Source organism: Armigeres subalbatus, chromosome 2 (assembly GCF_024139115.2).
Source record: "Armigeres subalbatus isolate Guangzhou_Male chromosome 2, GZ_Asu_2, whole genome shotgun sequence".
Lineage (NCBI taxonomy): Eukaryota > Metazoa > Arthropoda > Insecta > Diptera > Culicidae > Armigeres > Armigeres subalbatus.
The window spans coordinates 50097420-50116882 of NC_085140.1; the positions used below are offsets into that span (position 1 = coordinate 50097420).

Below are 19463 nucleotides of genomic sequence, written 5' to 3' on the forward strand. Positions count from 1 at the left end.
TTTAGAACTGGAAAACAAGTCGTGGGTACAAAAAATCTAAAAATTATTTGTTGCTTTTTGACCTAGCTTTCATTTTGGTGCGATGCGTAGTTGATGAGAACGGATGATTTGTCCATACAAGGAAATTCATTTTACTTTAAATGTTGTGGCGCCATCTCGTTCAAACGGCACCTTTGTCTTTGCCTTATTAAGGAATGGGTAGGACAATGTTGACGTGATACTCGCCTTGAAGTAAGCCGCCGAGTCATCTGTACTTCCACGAGAAATCACTGGGATGTTGGATATATGAGGTAAGGGTTGTAGCAGGGTTCGTTTTGGTAAACGGTATGCCGAGTGTAACGTGTAGTATGATCGAGTTTAAACAAAAAACATAATCGAAGGCGCACTCATTAATTGACTTATTGACCACACAAAGCAAAACCAAATAATTCGATGATCGCACAATCATTCTGCGAGCTGAAGGAAACACGATCGAACACGTACATTTTTTATTTGCATATAAATTTGCTCACCCGCACAAGGCAGAACAAAATATTTCGATGATCGAGCGATCGTTTTGCATTTTAAAGGAAACACGATCGGACGCGCACTCATTTTTTTACTTGCCATTTAATTTACTTATCCACACAAAGCAGAACAAACATTTCTATCGTTATGCTTGCTAAAGAAAACACAATTAAACGCGCACTAAATTTTTACTTGCAACTTAATTGACGCACCCGCACAACGCAGAACAAAACAATTTCTTGATCGCGTTACCGTTCTGCGTGCTAGCTCAAACATAATTGGACGCGCATTCTCACTTTTTGTTTGTTCCAAAAATGCCAAAAACTGAAAAGTAGAGATGATCTGTATGAAATGCACCACCTATTTTTTTAAAATCAAGAATCCTAAGTTTGTCGCAAGATTGAAAGCGGCTGATAATAAGAAACGAAAAATCCCTCTGTTTTGGCTTTTCTGGTCATAGAATTTATAAAGCGGAGTGATTCTACTACATCAGACGTTTCGACACTTGGTTTGGGCCTTCTTCAGGGAGATCTACAAGATTTTTATTTAAATATTTAATTTTATGTTGACGTACATTTTAAATAGGAAAATCTTACTATGGGGGTGCCGCTATATGTCTATCGCCTATTGCTGGGCGTTTAATTGTCGGGGGAATGGTTGTGGAGCTAGAGCTTGTGATGGATATTTGTGGGTATGGTTTGAGGGTGTAATTCACTAAATTATTATTTGCCACTTCACCAAACACAAACATGGTGGCCAGACACTGTATACTAGTATTCGTGTTATTTTAGAGATAAGATTTGAGTCAGCTCTCCTATTTGGTTGGAAGTTTATGTGTGTGTGTCATGCTTTCTGTTGTAGTGTCTGTGTCATATTTATTTTATTATTTATGTTATTCTATCATCAGGCAGACTGCTGAATTACTTTTCATACCATCCACTACCACAAAAAATAAATATGATCACTAATTTTGCCAAGAGAGTCATCGCATTATCACCCAAAGCAGATACACAGGAGCTAAAACAAATCGTAAACATCAATCTACGAAAAACAACTACCCACCCAGTCTCATCAACTGCATCTTCTACCGTGCACTACAACCACCAATGGATGCAGCAGCCACGTCTGGAAACAACCCACCTGTCGACCCCACAATTCCAACCTCCACCACCGCCACCAACTCCACCACTAGTACATCAGCAGCCGATCACTTGTCAGCACAAGCTGGACAACAAAATAGCCAACCATCCGTCTCCATCACTACCACACCAGCCATAGATCATCTGTCAGCACAAACTGGACATCAATACAGCCAACGATCAACAACAGGACAGCAGAATCAAGAGAACAGAATAATACAATATGTTAGTCTTCCTTATATACCACAACTCAGTCAAAAAATAGCCAAATGCCTCCACCAGGAATATCCCTTAATACAAATAGCACATCGAAAGGTCAACACAGTCAGTCAGCTACACACGAAAGTCAAAGATCCATTGGATCCAATGATGCAACACAATGTAGTATATCAAATACCATGCAATGATTGTCCACACACATATATAGGAATGACTACAAACAGGTTGAAGAAACGATTAAGTGGACACCAATCTTATATCATTCAGATTAATCGATTGCGGAAACTAGGCTACACTCACACCGACCATGCAATGATCCAACAATGCTCAAAAACAGCTCTCACCGACCACACGGTACGAGAAGACCATAGTTTTAACATACAGGGAACCAAAATTATAGATCGGACATATAATAGAGCAACACTACCGCTACTGGAATGCTTCCATATATACAACACACCCCAAACAGTAAATCACCGAACGGACGTTGAAGGACTCAGCACAATATACTCTGGATTACTACGAACGATCGCATCAAAACAAAACCGACAAATCCAAACGAAACCATCTCCTCAAGAATCAACCACTCTGGACCCGACCAACTCATCTTCGGTAGAATAACATAAATAATAAAATAAATATGACACAGACACTACAACAGAAAGCATGACACAAACACATAAACTTCCAACCAAATAGGAGAGCTGACTCAAATCTTATCTCTAAAATAACACGAATACTAGTATACAGTGTCTGGCCACCATGTTTGTGTTTGGTGAAGTGGCAAATAATAATTTAGTGAATTACACCCTCAAACCATACCCACAAATATCCATCACAAGCTCTAGCTCCAAAACCATTCCCCCGACAATTAAACGCCCAGCAATAGGCGATAGACACATAGCGGCACCCCTATAGTAAGATTTTTCTATTAAAAAATGTATGTCAACATAAAATTAAATATTTAAATAAAAATCTTGTAGACCTCCCTGAAGAAGGCCCAAACCAAGGGTCGAAACGTCGGATGTTGTAGAATCACTCCGCTTTATAAATTCTATGACCAGAAAAGCCAAAACAGAGGGATTTTCCGTTATCTACCCTGGTCGTTCCCAATATAAATAGATAATAAGAAATATTTTAAAGCCTTCATGCGAAATAAATTGGTCAAAATATGTTAAAACATATTCAACACACTTTGCACACTTCGTGGCACACTTCGACCGCCCGACCTCATTTTCCCGAAAGAGTGGTGTGGCCGAAAAACTTGATTGACGACTATTCTGTCTTAAGTCATAAATGTTGTTTTGTCGAAAATATCTATTAGCCGATTGAGTTTCCAGGCCAGATGAAAATAAATACAATACAAAATGATGCAAACATCACACTGCGTTACTGGGAGGGAACGACATATTTCAAAATGAACAGTTCAAAGTGCAAACTCTTCGAACTCAGACAATCATATGCTTTTTGTGATCTTGCACCATTTGTGATGCGTTTGTTTTTGTCTGTTTTGGACCTAATCGGTTTAACCCAAAATGGCCTATTTTTTCGGCTAAATGATTTGTTCAGTCCTATGACTTGTTCGGTCAAGCGACATCTTCAGCCAAATCGCCAGTTCGGCGTTATGATGATCCGTTTGGCCGTATGGCCGTAGCCAAATTACCTGTTCGGAGAAAGAAGATTTTCAGCCGTTCGGCCAGAAGAGAACTGCGACCAAACGGCATTTTCGATCGAATATTTTGTTTCGCCAAACCTCTCTTTTGGCAAAATGATTTGTACGGTCGATCGAAATGTTCAGCCAACTTCCAAAGATTTGGATGGCATAGATGCCCAAGTAGGAGAGAAAAACAGTTTTTCACCATGTTGTTAGTTCAACAAGTTCGAGTGCCCACAAGGGAGAAATTACAGAATGAGAAGTGGGATGTGAAACGTCTAACTAATTTATCTTTGCTCATATCTCCCAAACAAACAATTCAAGCTGAATAAGCTAGTTTTTAGCTGAAGAAGTCAATTTTTGGCTGTATAAGCGCTTTATTCGTCTTCAATGTTTGTTGGGTCACACCCATTTCTCTTTACTCGCTTCACACTGAGAAGTCTGAAATTGAGGCTGAGAAGTGAGATTTGAAGCGTCTTGACTAAATGAGGTCTCCGTTCAGCCAAATGACATTTTCGACCGAATGGCCTATTCATGTCTTTTTTATCACCAAGAGCTTTCGTTTCTAAATTCCGCGGGATATTTTTCCAATTTCCACAGAAAAATCTTTTGAATACTTCCAAATTTAAGTTCTATCGAATTTTCTCGAGGAAATCTTTTGATTTTTCAACAAAAAAAGAAAATCCAGTGTATACAAAAATTCATTCGAGTATCTACAGGAAAATCGCATGGCTATGCTCAAAGCAGATCATTCTGAAGTTGGATAGTTTTGAATCTCGGTTATATATGCAGCATAACTTACGACTTAACAGAGCATAGATTTTGCTCTGCATGTTGCTTTTAATCTCTTTTGAAATGTTTGATGAGTTCCAAACTACGAGACTGCAATTACTCGTTTGTGGGATCAATAAAAAGCAGACGAAAATAGCATTTTAAGCGAACAAAATTTAAGCGTGATGTTCACAATTAGAAAAGTTTGTAGGAAATAAAACTTTCAAATTCAAAAGGCTGCGTTAGTAAATAAAATTTAGTTCATTCGTTGCAAAGAAATCTTAAAAACATATCCATCAAAAAATTTCCGATTCTACAATTTTCTCCCCACGATGCTCCTTCTGCTAACACTGCTGATGTGCTTTCGGGCAATTGAATGTCATTCGCCCACTCCGAAGCACTTTAGCTTTCGGCCATTCAGATCCACATCAAAAGCAGCTCAGCGTTTTCTAATTCTGAAAACAAATTCAAACAACATCACAACAACATCGACGCAATCGGACAATGAACGGTCATATCCCTTGACTACGCTGGATCCCGGGTCCATCGAAACATACCTGCACACATTCATTCATTCGGCAAAACCGTCTCCCTGGGGAAAATCTAAAAGGACGCATAAGGACTAGAAAACAAAAACCATTGAAGTCCCTCTCGAGGAAGCTGCTTTCGTTTGGTATCAGTGGTACGTACGTACCGAGCCCAATTGTCCTATACAGGATCTTCGAATTGTTTTTGTCAATGTCGCCTCTGACCAGACAGCTTTCGTTATTCCCACTACCCCACCCCTTCAAACGTTTTCAACAATGTGTTTTGTTTTTGTACCAATTCCAGTTATATCTAATAGTCGAACAGCATGAAAGGAGCTTTTCTCGTAATGGACTTTCTCTTTCGAGCAGGAAACTAACACCCGCTGTGTCGCTTTCAATTCAACCAAGATTATTTTGAACAAAACGTGTCTGTTTCAAGAGATGACTGGGTTAGATGCCGCTGTAGGGACGTATATGTTTCCCTGGACTTGTAAGAACGAATGTAGGTGTTGGTATCTCGTCTTTGGTGACGATTCTGTCGTACAGCTTACAGCACTCTGATCAAACCATAGAAAGGATGGACAACAATGTTTTGAATTACAACAGTTGAATGGTTTGGTAATAGATTGAATTGAGACCGTTTGAAGAAATTGAATGCTTTCATCAACTTTAAAAAGACTATACCCTTCCGATTATGTTAGATAACGGAGCTCATAGAAAAAACTTAATAACAGTCTGACAAAAATGTCTATAAAAAGAATAACTCAAATATGGTTGTAGCGATGCAGTGACCATCACATTAAGAATGTTAATTCTTGCCAAATCAAGCAGTATTAATCATGGTTTGCCTTCCTTTATCAGATACGGGAAACAGTGCCGAAAAAAAAGTTACCATTCGACAAAAACGGAAAACTCAATTGTTTGGTCACAAACGTATGTATACCCAAATCGTGCAATTTCAAACTCCAAATTGGAAAGGAGAAATGTTCATCTGGGGGAGCCGATAGCGATTCTACTATTCAAAACAGCCACGAGACTCTCCATTTTTGAATTCGACTAAGGTGTTCATTTTTCGTCATATACTGCAAAAAATCTCTCAACCATTTTATTAAAATTCAATGACAGTTGTGGGTTAAATTATAGACATGAATCTGTATCAACAATTTCTGAAGTTTTTAATAAATTATTTAAAAAGTCTTCATGGATGAGTAGGGGTTAGGTAATTTGATAAGCATTTTGAAGTTTTAAATTTTCCTAACTTCTCCTATCCACTCGATATAGCATCGTTAGAGTTGAAACTAAACTATCCGAATCGAAGGTTTCTGGAAGGATTTCATAGTTATAACGCTTCCTTCAAATGAGTATTTTAAATACCCATAAGTCTCGCCAATTTTGAAAGTCCTAACTCAATTTTCCTTCGCCCAGAAATCGTCCACGATTATTGGCTGATTTCCGTTGTTTCCCAGCCATTACGACCGCCACCATTTGACAGCTTCATCTGCCATACGGCCCGTAGCAGCAAACCACGATTCATCGAAATAGCAATTTCATGCAATCTCTACCAGCCATCCAGCAGCCATCAATGCAATGATGTCTGCCAATCAGCATAAACAAGCTGTCGGTCGGTCTGTCTATCGTTTCGGAATCATGTTAGTACCCCAAACCCAGCGGCAACGAACGGCCCCGCTCAATTCGAATCGTTCGCGCCGCCCGTTTATGAACCTTGGGTAGGCGGTCATACGGCCTCGAAGAAGAAAGCAATCATTGCCTCCGTTCGGACTTCATTTCGCTGGGTATATTTGAGATGTGGTTCTTCCCGGTGGAGTGTCTGTTAGGGTGTTTCAAGGCAACTGCAGAACATCAAAACTAAATTGGAAACATCTAAAAATAAAGTTTTTGCGTTGGTAAATTGAGAACATATGTTTGGTATTTAGTTCCACAACAGGACTATTGCCGCTATGCAATTTTGTGTTCAATAAAAACTTACATAGGTGTGTCCAATTGGCGACAGAGAAATCAAGAAAAAATGTCTAATCCCACTTTGAGACTCAAACCCCACCTTCAATATGGTAAAGGGATGCATCCGTGCATCTTATTGAATGGAACATTTTATTACAATTGATTTCGCATCTTTATGTTCGAAATGACCATCTGAGCCATTTCGACGCTGCATTTCCATATGGAATACCCTGATGCCTATGTTACAGTTGGCTCACCTGTCCAGTGCTTTTGAGATAGTTGTACGTGTGATGCAGATTACTGTCCGTTGGTACTTGTCCGTGATTTTGCTGCTGTTGTGGCTGGCCGTGATTATTGGCGGCAGATCCGGCTGATGCAACTGCAAATAGAGAAAATAAAACAGACCGTTAGAGAAATGGATGACTGTGCGGGGAAAAAGTGCCATAAACTGCGAGAGCAGTTCGAACTCTGTGGTCAATAAATTAGCCAGTTTGACCACGAAGCTACAGGTAAGTGGGACTTTTATCTCATATTCGTGGGAGAGTTGTACGAAGAATTAATAGATGTTGACTCCGTGGGAATGGCAAGAGGCAAAGTTGCTTCTTATGTTCTCTTTTAACGCACTGCCACATAGTTGCTTCTCAAGTGCTTATTTATCGCGAAGTTCATTGGAGATGTTGCAATAGCTTCCTCAATGCATTTTGCGATAAATTAAGTACTTGCGAAGCAACTTTGTGGCAGTGCGACGAAAGACTGCGGCATTACCTTTCAACAATTTGAAATGATCTATCGGTTGACCTAAACCTGACCTATCTGTTTGAGTGTATCCGTTGCCAATCTGCGTTGATGGATGGGGGAGATGGTGTTTAAATAGCTACCAATAAATGCAATTTAGCCAGAGGTTTGCGAATGCTCCATGACAGATCTTGTTTTATTCACATGCATGTCCCGCTAGTGGATTTCTTGGATAGGTGAATGCAGAGTTATTTTATTATGATGACTACTATCTTTCTATCTCAATTCACTTTTCAATACATCTCAGCCGGCACCTGGTGATCGAATTTAATTGATTCCGTTATTTATAATAAACATATTTCAATTGAGTAAAACGTATTTTTTGTCAGTTGTAGGCACCCCAATGAAAATGCACTAAAAGTGTATGGCAAAGATATTAAAAATGATTTTTTATCGTTTAAAGACCTTTAACAATGTAACGGTCATTTCGTCCTGAAGGATTAATTTCTATCTATACAGGGTGTCTGCAGGGGCCCACCTTAGCCGTGTGGTAAAACGCTACAAAGCAAGACCATGCTGAGGGTGGCTGGGTTCGATTCCCGGTGCCGGTCTAGGCAATTTTCGGATTTGACATTGTCTCGACTTCCCTGGGCATAGAAGTATCATCGTGGTAGCCTCATGATGCACATACGAATACAAAAATGGTAACTTGGCTTAGAAACTTCGCAGTTAATAACTGTGAAAGTGCTTAATGAACACTAAGCTGTGAGGCGGCTCTGTCCCAGTGTGGGGATGTAATGCCAATAAGAAGAAGAAGGGTGTCTGTAAATTATCCGAACAGATTTTACCAGTGGGAGCAAACTACAGAGCTACAGAGCTACAGAGCAAAAAATGATAATTGACTGCCTCAGTAGCTTTGGGCCGTCATAACCTGGGAGGGAGAAACAGATTCAAAAAATGTGTGTGTCAAGCCGAGCCGAAATCTAGCTGTCATGACATGTCAGTGTGAGCCGAGAATAAAACTCTCGTCAAGAAAATTTTCCAAGGCGATATAACAACAATAACACACAAAACAAAATTTAGTCTTTTCAGGTGGCGCCTACGTTGATTGTTTATTCTTGTTGAAAATTTGCTTGTAGCCTGACGACAGTATTTATTTATTTGATGTGTAGTATCGAGAGCTCCCTCCCAGGTCATAACTATCGAACTGTCAAATCTAACCATGCTCCGAAGCAGGCTATTTTTAACCACAGAGAAATAACCATTAAACTGTAAAATTTTAACTAAAAGTTAAACGAATCGCTGGAATGGTTCACAGCCTTAATGCAAGATTAACGGGCATGAGTATTCCGTGTATAGTAGAAAATCGAAAATTTGTTTTCAATAAAATGAAATATCTGCAGTTATCAGACGTCGCAACTCATTTCTGATTAGTGCGCATGATAGTACATCCATGCGTGCATGATGCGCACTACTAATGAAATATTTCAAATTGTCGCGACTCGCGTCGCAGCGCGAGTGCTCAATCGCGCGGTCCGGTTTGGTGCCGGCCCGACAATATTAGTCGTTCGGCAGCGCAGTATCGATCGTCACTTGACACTTTACCGGTCGCTACTAAACCAACCCCGTGAAACAAGCACTAGTTCTTGAAGCCACCGTTTGTTGGTGTGGCGCTAGTGCTGTTCTTGAAGTTTAAAGCTCCGTTCATATTGTACCGTACATTTCGCGCGGGTATTTAATTATGTATCGTAAAATGATTTTCGATCGTGAAAATTTAAATTTCAATAACTTAAGTTATATTGTTCTGTTTTCGTCATTTATCCAGCATTTTACGTGCGGTAATAGCTGCCACAATATAATTATCATCAAAATCAGCCGAAATTATCACCGAAAAAAAACAATAAATTAATTTCGATAGCCGCCACAATTTAACATTTCTGGTAAGGTACAATCTATTTGACGTTTGTCTTGTGTCGTTTGTTATCGCAGCAATCATCATCATCCTCATGAATTTATCATTATTGGCGAATAAAGGTTGCATGAAGAAGAAGATGTCTACACGGAAGAAACAAACTACCCAATAGTGAGTTTAATTCACCCAACCTCGAACATCCGTACGGGAAGCCAAAATTGAGTAAGTAGGGTCGAAGTAGTTTGCCTTTACTCCCATGTTAAAAAAGTACCCAACGGAAAATTTATTGACCCAAATTTAAGTTTAATTCACTCAATTTCGACCTCAGGTAATAAAACTCAAAATTGGCTTCCCGTATTGAACTGGCGTCGTTGGATTGTTTGGCTCTTTTGTTTTTGACAACAAAAGAAAGAGTGGATGAAAGCGAAGAGAAAAAATAACTCAAAAGTAAGTTTAAAAGTACTCAACTTTGGGTACTTTTTTTCTTCCGTGTAAGGATAATATTTGAAAAAAATTGCACGAGGAAACATACGGGAAGTGTTTTAAAATTCTTCTCAAAAATTTTAGGAGCAATTTGATTAAAAACGGTTAGCAGTACGGGGCTGGACTTTCCTTCTACTGCATAATAAACGCAATTTTTCGATTTCAAATTTTATTTTGTGATATCACACTTGATACACAGTATGAGAAAAGTCAAACCCCGTACTGCTTTCCGTTTTAAATCAAACTACTTCTAGACATTCCACTAAAAGAGCTTAAAATAAGCGGCCGTTAGCGCTCGTAAGATGCTGTAGATGACCACAATTATCATTCGATTTTGACAATTTAGGGATGCCTGGACCGGAAATTTAATATTGTTTCACAGTATGTTTACAGGGCCGGCTAAGGTCCTTCGAGAAATAAGTTTATCAGAATCAGAATGAAAACAAACATTAAGGTCCGTCTCATTTACCGAAAAATTAGGGTAACCAACTTGATTTGGACCCCTACATATTTTGGACCCTCCTGTTGACATTTTATTGATATCTGAACTAAATTCAATGCCGCTGCTGAATTCCGCATGGTCTTTATGCAAATAAGATTGCTGCGAATGTGTTTAACTAGTTTCATGTGCGAAAATAACGATATTTGGATGAAATGTTGATGAAAGCAATTTTTTCAAGAAGGCAAGCGTTACAATGCGTTACGCTTCAAAGCATACATCATTAAATATCTCATAACGAACACAATCAGTTCATGTTGAAATTGCAAATTTAAATCGCTGCAATCTTCTCATTGATGCATGTCAATGGAAAGATAAGACTTTGCTTTAGCTCAAATGACCTGTGCAAATTGAAAATTCATTTTTGAACAGTCTAAAAGGGGGGTGTCCAAAATATGTACATTTTGGGGGTCCAAAATATGTTGCACATTCCAAAACGAAGAATATTTTCTTTTCAGATAGTTAAAAATCTCAGCGATTTATAAACATCCGATGCCCATTTCAAACTTCCTTTTCATAAATAAGACTTTCATCTATGAAATTTTGTGATTTTAGCCTGTATCACACGTCTCATTTGAAAGATATAAGCGGATATAGCACTTCCTCTAGAGATCCAAAATGCAACCAACGATGTTATCGATCATTTAGTAATCTGCCTTCGATCATTTAGTAGTTTTTCGATAACTCATTCCAGAGGCTAAATTTCAAAATGTGTTGTATGGTGGACTTCTAGTGCAAAGGTTTATCTACAACTGTTAACAACGCTGTTAATTTCTCCAGAAATCCCAACATATAATCAATTATGTTGCCAAAAAGGTCGGCGTTTTCCAAAGATACGTTCCAAAGGTGTAGTCAAGAGCTGGACTAAAAGCCTAAAAGGTTCAAAACTTCCAAACCGCGATGAACGGCAACTGTTGCCAAGACCCATGCTAGGAAGCTATACACGGAGCTGTTGACCAAATACAAAACATACGTGAAAGCTGACCTCCAACAAACGCCAGGGCAGTAATTTTACACCGGGAAAGATAAATTCCAAGTAGATGATCGTTTCAAAAGAAGAAAATGTTCAAATTTGCATCGAATTCCTAATTCGGCAGGCCATTTGCACCTGTGGAAAGCGAGCGAAATTTTCGTCACAACAAGTACCGTCAATGGTGAAATTTAAGAGACTGAGTGCCAACAAAAACGTTTTTTGCCATTTTTGAAGTAGCACAATAAAAAACCTTCATTTTTGCCGAATTCAGCTTCATGTCATTATTGAAAAAGACTGCTGGAATGGTATGAGACTTTTCGGTGTATTTCGTGCCCCTGATCGAAACTTATTGAGCCAAGATGAAGTGGGAGCTCAGGAAAACCAATAAGATAGTCAAGGATGCAAAAAACATGTGTAGGAAGTGGTTGGAAAATGAGTTAAAGGTATCAGATATGACTGTACAAGCTCTTTGGGACGTTGTGAAGCGAAAGTGTCGAGGACTTAGCAATAAATTGATTCAATGTATGTAAACTGAAGTTTATATATGTATACAACTGTTCTGCAATTTTGTTGTTCATCCGATAAAAAGAAAGTTAGAGCAAACTAACGGTGTTGCAATAATTTCATATTAAAATAGTGTCCAGCCCATCGCAGTCTGCCGTGTACTATAAGAATACCTATATTCAATGTTTCGCGGAGACGAGCCAGCCCCGGACTGAAAAAAAAAAAATGTTTCGAAATTTATGACGTTTTTTTCGAAAACTATAAGCAACTGGATTTTGTTTTTATACCTTCAAGGAAAGACGTAGGGGTAGTCCCTAGGCAAAACTTTAAGGAACTTTTTTTTTTGCATAAAACATTTTGCGGCAAAAAATTATTTTTTCATCGAGCCTTATTAGTCGACAACAGTCGATTTACTGGTTGAATTGGATGTTGTCTTGCTTTTCATTAGCTTACATTTGTACCAAATGTTTTGGGTGGAAAGGATAAACAAATCTTTATTCACTTTTCGGATGGATATTTCTCTGTTTAGAACACACATTATTAAATAAATCAGTACTTCAAAGAAGCGTTTTTATTCAAGCGGCGTGCTGTGCGAGTGTGTAATAGAACGAAATTGCAAATTTTCAAGTAAAGGACTTTATTTATCTGAAAATATGTAAATCTGATTTGAAAATAACAAAACACAAGACAAAACCTGTTGATCTATTGTGGAATAAATAGATTATTTGCACTTGAAACGGAAAAATATTGCATAGTTATGACCATTGTTCTTTTTCAAGCGGGAGATAATTTTTAGAATGCAAAATACATATTTGGTATCTAACCGTACAATACTTTTTACCAAAGAAACCAACGATATCAATTTGCATCTGATTCAGTGCCATATAATATATGAGTGTCGAAGTTATTTTTCACTAGAAAACAATATTAAAAAGTTAAAATTGCTCTATCGAGAACGTTATTCTAATATGTCCCACTTGCCCCATGTATGTTAAAACTCGAGGGAAAATGAAAATTGCAAATTTTGGCTTGAATTAATACTTTTAAATCGTTTTCCATGTCACACAATTATTTAATTGCTCAAAATATTAATTTTTCACATCAATGACACATTTAGAAACGACCATTTTGTTGGAAATCCATTGAATTCAAATAAAAGTAATAGCTTTTCCCGGTAGTAATAGCATGACCAACCAATAGCATTAGTATGGTGCCTCAAATGGATTTGATTTCATATAGTTTTGTGTCGCGTGAATTCGTTGATAGTTTTGCTTCATCCTTCTAGAACATTGTTACCATTGAAAAACGTTCACCGATTCATCGGCAGCCATAGTATCCACTTACCAGTATTTTCACTTGCTCCGGGGTACCTTACCTTCTTTTACCGTAGGACTACGTTTATCTTTTTTATATAGGGGTACACCTTGCGATTGCGAAAATCAGAGACCGTCACGAAAATATGGTAGACTTTGAACGTTAATATCTCAGCCGTTTCTAGATGGATTTCCAATACTTTTGAACCATTTGATCAAGGATGAGTCAACGCTTCAATGTGTTGTTCTCAAAATATCAATTTTCAACTATTCATAATTCAAAATTGGCAAACAATTTAGAAGTAGTAAAACAACCAAACCCGTGCATGCATCGCAAGCACAGACATCAAAATCAAGTAAATGGCTGGTTTGGAACTAATCGTCAGTTCGAGCAAGATTTAACGCAGTGTGGATGCAGCGGAGCAAAAAAGCAACACTGGTAGCATTTTCAACGGAAAACCATCGCATTGTTGGCGTCGGTGGTCATTATTCAACCTCAACGAACCAGTATTTTATGTGAAGAAAGGCTTGATTACAAAAATGTCGTCTTTTGCGATCCCGCGTGATGCGAGGTCGAAATACATATCTGTCACAATAAAGTAGTGGAATTAAATGGAATAGTATAAACTCGATGACAGACAGACGACAGACCGATGACAGCCAAATGTATAAAGGCGCATCTTTAGAGGAAAATTTCTGCAGCATCCACCCACAGGCGACCGTCGATCAGATCGACAGACGCCAAGCGATTATTTTTTGTACGATGAAGAAATCTCGTCTTGGGTCAAATTTATTTTGTTACTTTTTTTAACAGCTCATAACCAAATTCATCTTGTGAGAAAATTTCGCAGGATGCTTCGAATTTTCAGTCTCTCCCATGCTTCGTGACTGTTCTCTGTAGAATCCCGATCAAAATGGCTCGCACGCGCCTGAAAGCAGCTTTCTTGTATCTTATGAAGTAATCTCATTAGCCCCGCCCTTTCGTTAATCGTTATGAATGCACATCATATTTACACCCATATCAGATCACAAAGGGGCGGAGCTAACGGGCTTACTTTATTGAATACAAGAGAGCTGCTTTCCGGCGCGCGCGATCCATTTTGATCGGGATTCTTCAGAGAGCGGTCGAACATGAAGAGCGGGCGTAGTGAAGCAAACTCAGCAGCAGGACTGATAGCAGTTTAAACGGAAAACCATTCTGTTCTGGCGTCTGTAGCGATCCCGCGCCACCAGTGGCGATGCTGAAAATTTATTCCAAATGGTGGCGTCTTAGCGAAAACTCATCGAGTGGCCGTCGGACAATAACAGCACGAAGTGAAATTCCAACGCAAGGTTCCGCTAAGCGTGTGGCTGCAGTTAGTTATTTGAAAGGCGCATTGGGGGAAAGAAAACTGTTCCTTCTCAGGACCAGCATTTTCTGAACAGAAAGGGGTGATTGCAAAAATGGACTGTTTCGGTGACATCGGCGCTAGGCGATTCCATTCATTCAAACAAATTGATTGCATCATCCCTTCCGTCGAGCTCTTGTAATTCTGCTACTGAAGGGTAACCTTTTGTCGTTGCCAAACCATTATGTTATGCATTTTGAATAAAATTCATGTCGGATTGACCTTCTTTCGTATAAAATGGTGGCCCGGAAAACAATCATTTCCAATGATTAACAAAACCAAAACCAAATAATCTTGCCAGAAAATTTCACTTCCGCCGACGATAGCCAAACCGATGAAGACGCCATCTTAGTGTAAAATTTCGTTTAGTGTGTGGAATGGCGCATTATTAAAAATAAAGGATCGAATAACATACGTTCTAGTTTACAAACGGAAATGCCCCCTTCTACAGGTTCACCAGGGGCACTGCGTATGGTCCGTAAGTGAACAATGACGTCGATTTTCCTTGAACAATGACGTGAACAATGACGTCGAATGATTATTCGTAAGTAAGCAAACAGATAGAGCTATCGCAAAATGCGTTTTGGTCTACAAACGGAAATGTACATACATGCAAATGCCCTCAAAGCACCCCATGAGGTTCCGAGAGTGACCAATGAGACTTTCACCCTTCAGGAAGGCTTCAGAAGTTTGTTCATGAGAAACCATGAAAAATAAGCTGGCGCATGACCAGTTTTAGTCTAATATCGGGAATGTCCATACAAAAGATATTTTAGTTACTAGATAAAGATTGTCGCTTCGGTTCCCTTTGTTCTGCTGTCCGAAACATGTGTGGTACATACCTGTCAAATCGTATGGATTTTCCTTCTTTGACATTTAGCTCCCCTATCCTCGCCAGCAAAAGATGTTCCGGACAGCGACGGCAGCGACAATCTTTATCTAGTAACTAAAATATCTTTTGTCCATACCTAAAGGTTCCGCCGGCGCACTCTGTGATGCTTCGGAATTGGTGAATGATTTCCCTTACACATTACAGAAGTTCATATGTAAAAAACATGAACAAACGAGCCACCGCATGAAATTTTTTGGCCTCAATTCGGAAATGTCCTGTTCTACAGGTACCCTGGGACACTCCGTGATAATCCAGTAACCAGTGAGGTAAATTGTTCTTTATAGAATCATCAGAGAATGACTCGTGAGAAACCTTGAAAATAAAGGACCTATTGCATGACATGTTTTGGTGCAAAAACAAAAATGTACGTTCCTACAGGTTCGCCGGGGCACTCTATGAAGTTCCGGAAATGGTCAATTAATTTTTCTGCACTTTTCAGAATTACCAGAAGTTTATTGTGAAAAACGAACAGTGGGTAATGTCTGTGACATAACCGCTAAGTGGACGTAGGACTTGACTTGACCATGCCTTTAAGATACATAATATGTCAAAATTTCTCACATCAACTATTTTGGATAAATAATCGGCGTTGCATACCATTCCTTGGCAAAATCTTCTCATCAAACCGACACAGAAATCAAATCTACCTCGAACAAGAATCATCAAACAAAAATTCAGGAAGTATCTGTCCGGTCACGAAATATTAGCCTCGACAGTGGCAACCTTCCCACTGAAGGACTGCCTGAAATAAACCACAAGTTGGCTCAACAGGGGATGTAGACTGTATCTCAGCCCTTCCACTGAAGAGCCTTCTAATCCGTGCGATAGCGACTGAAGGAGAACATTATTTTTAACTCTTAGAGCCTTGAAAAAGGCTGTTTGCTTCGGCTAAGTGCAAAAAGTAAGAAAACGATCTTTTCAAATAACGGCGAATTTCTAGTGATGGTATAAAAAAGACTGAATGCTCTGCGAGCGAATGCACTTTTCTTTTATACCTTATTTTGAATCTTCTCTGCTTCCCAATTGGTGGGCCAATCAGCTAGTGTCTTGTATCCCGCTTCTTTGTCAGCCAAAGCGTCATCATCATCAACGCGTTCGAGAAGGGCTTCTTCTTTTTTACGCTTGTTGCTCGCTGCTGGCGTCTATTTCCTAACGGGACTTTTCGCTAGATACAGGCCAATAAGCCGGGCAAACGAGCTTAGAACTGCAGTTCATGTGGGAAGTATGTGTTCTTTTCTCAGTCACGTTCGCTTTGTGTGCGGTCAGTATAAAACAATGTCTATCTACATATTTTTTTATCGATCAAATCCAACATTTGATGAAAAATCTATTGATAGTTTATTCATGTTTGAGCTGTTATCGGTGTTTTTTTATCCAAATAAGATTATGTGAGAGATTTGGACATCTTATGAATCTTTAAAAGCATGGTCAAGCGAAGTCCTTCGACCACTTCGCGGTTAAATCAGAAAAATTAGCCACTGTTAGTTTTGACGCTATTTATGAAAATCACGCATAAAATTTTATCTCTAGAATATTGGATTTGGCACCCAAGTACAATTTCTATCCCGAAGGGTATTGAAAGCATTGATATTGATCTCTATTATTGGCTCTCTCAAGAACCGTTTGTTTTTTGGACATAAATACATGCTGCATCATGTGGCTTTTGTTCAGCCTGTCTCGGCTCAGCACCGATGCCGGCCGGTCTCGGCTCGACTCTGCTGCTGCTGTCGGTATCTGCTCAGCAATGCTGCTTTGTCGGGTCTGTAGGGTGGACTGCTGATGTACGGGCTAGGTTTCGGCTGATGATGGTCGCTTCGATGGTGTCAAGCCGAAAAAATCGGTCGGTGCAGACTTCATTCCCTGCTAAAAGGTGTGAGTGCTGTTCAATCGATGATGCGGTTGCTTCGCTTGTCCCGGTCAGAATGAAAGGAAAAACCGCGTTGCGCTATTTTATGGCTTCTCGGCAGACCCAGCGGCTGCTCATTCGCTGGTGTTTGCACCAATCAGAACGTGGTAATGGAATGATGCAAGAATTATGCGGTACCCATATTTATAGGTTCCCTTAATCTCAATGTTTTTCATTGAAAACAGGTTCATGCCTATTGAAACAAGTTTTTCGGGTCTTATCTAGCATGGACATGGAAGGCATACTTGAAATCTGTCGATTGAGGGGCTTACCGCAGAAATTCGTCCACTGAGACGAACGCTATTAACGTTTAAAATCTTTCAACACAGCGTAACGCGGTTTATTTGCAAATTTTGAAATGACACCCGGTATAGTAAAGAGAGACGTAAGTCCTACGTCAAAACTATGAAGAATGAGTTGTCGCATGACACATTTTGGTCTTAATTCGGAAATATCCCCTTATACAGGTCCCTCGGGTACTCCGTGGTATTCCGAAAGTGGTCGATGAGGCTAATTGTCCTTTATAAGATCTTCAAATGATTATTCGTGAGAAACCATGAAGATAGAGCTATCGCATGATATGTTTTAGAGCAAAAATGAAAATGCCCACATACCACTGGGGCACTCGTTGGTGTTCCCGGAGTGGCCAATGAGTTGTTTTACACTTCACAGCCTTTCCAGAACTTTATTTGTGAATATCCATGTAGATAGAGCAGTTTCACGATACGTTTGGTCTAAAGTAGGAAATGTCCTCTTCTACAGGTTCCCCGGGGAACCATGTAATATTCTGGAAGTAGCCAGTGAGGTCAATCGTCCTTTATGGAATCACCAGAAGATTATTCATGAGAAATCATGAAGATAGAGCAGTCGCATGACATGTTTCGAATACTATCCATTTCGTACAGCTACGTAGTCCTACCTCACCTTTACGTACAACACGATTGGGCTGCACCTTTGAGTTTTTGCAGTTGAAGATGACTCCTCCCTCTCACTCAAGCTTTACGTATTTTGTGCACAAAGCTATACAATACTGTTCCTTATAAATACGACCCATGATCGCATGGTGATGGGATCCCATAATCTCATTCTGGCCTAGACTATTGCAGACCATTTTAGTCATGCAAGAGCTAAAAGTTTAGTCAAACCATGAGTAGCACAAAAGAATCAAGTACGAGCAATCTCCAATAGCCATACGAACTGATTTTTCAAGTCAAAAGTATGATTTTTTGCATATGTATCAATGATCAATAGAATGAGATTTTTTACTGATATTTAGGACCAATGGATTTTCCCTTCACTAAACATTCTTGCAAGTTCGTAGGAATCAGTAAAAACACGTAAAATATTGAAAAAGAAAAAGATTTGCTTTCAGTACTCAAGTGCTGCCTCACATCAAATCATTTGGAACCCCTGTCAAAGAGAAAGGAATTTTCCACCCGCATCTGCCTACCGACAAGAAGCCAATCGGTTTTGTTTGAAAATACGTTCAAATTAATATCGCCCAAATCACCTTTAGTTCATCATCGGGGTTATATGGCACCGTCGTCGACGCCGTTTGCACATCGCAAAACCATTCACCACTCATCGCCGGGTGCATTGCTGTTCAACCCACTGCACTGAGATACCGTAGCTATAGGTATCGCTATTGCTATTCAGGCGCTTCATTCTGATGGCACACGCGAAACGACTTCTCCGGGATGCTTTGAACTGCTTTTCCCTAACTAGATGCGCCTTCACGGTGAGGGCATCGTAGGCGAAACATCGAAAAAGAGCCTCAAGGCGTTGCAGTTCAATAATAGTCAGTACCGTCGTCGTCGTCGTCATCGAATGGTGGTTCAATTCGCTGATGAACTATTATCGACACGCTCAGCTCTTCGTTCGCCGCTACTGCTTCTCGATGTTGGGCTCCCCCTTCACGTTTGTTGATTGAGCAAGTGTTGAAAGGAGATTTCTGATAGTTATGGCGAAAAGAACAACCGAAACTAAGAAATTGATTTCGAGAAAGGGTGCCACCATTGGAAAAAAAAAAAATGTTCCAAACCACCGTTCCTGCAAGCCATTACAAATCGATCAGTCTTTAGG

At 39.5% G+C, this 19463-nt stretch overlaps 1 protein-coding gene across 1 annotated transcript in view; it reads right to left on the bottom strand.

Moving 5' to 3' along the window:
* LOC134214378 (heparan sulfate 2-O-sulfotransferase pipe) overlaps positions 1-19463 on the bottom strand; it is a 1043896-nt gene that overhangs the window by 48411 nt on the left and 976022 nt on the right. The window contains exon 4 of the mRNA XM_062693767.1: positions 7034-7155. Coding sequence (XP_062549751.1) covers positions 7034-7155 — 122 coding nt within the window. The remainder of the gene's footprint in view (positions 1-7033; positions 7156-19463) is intronic.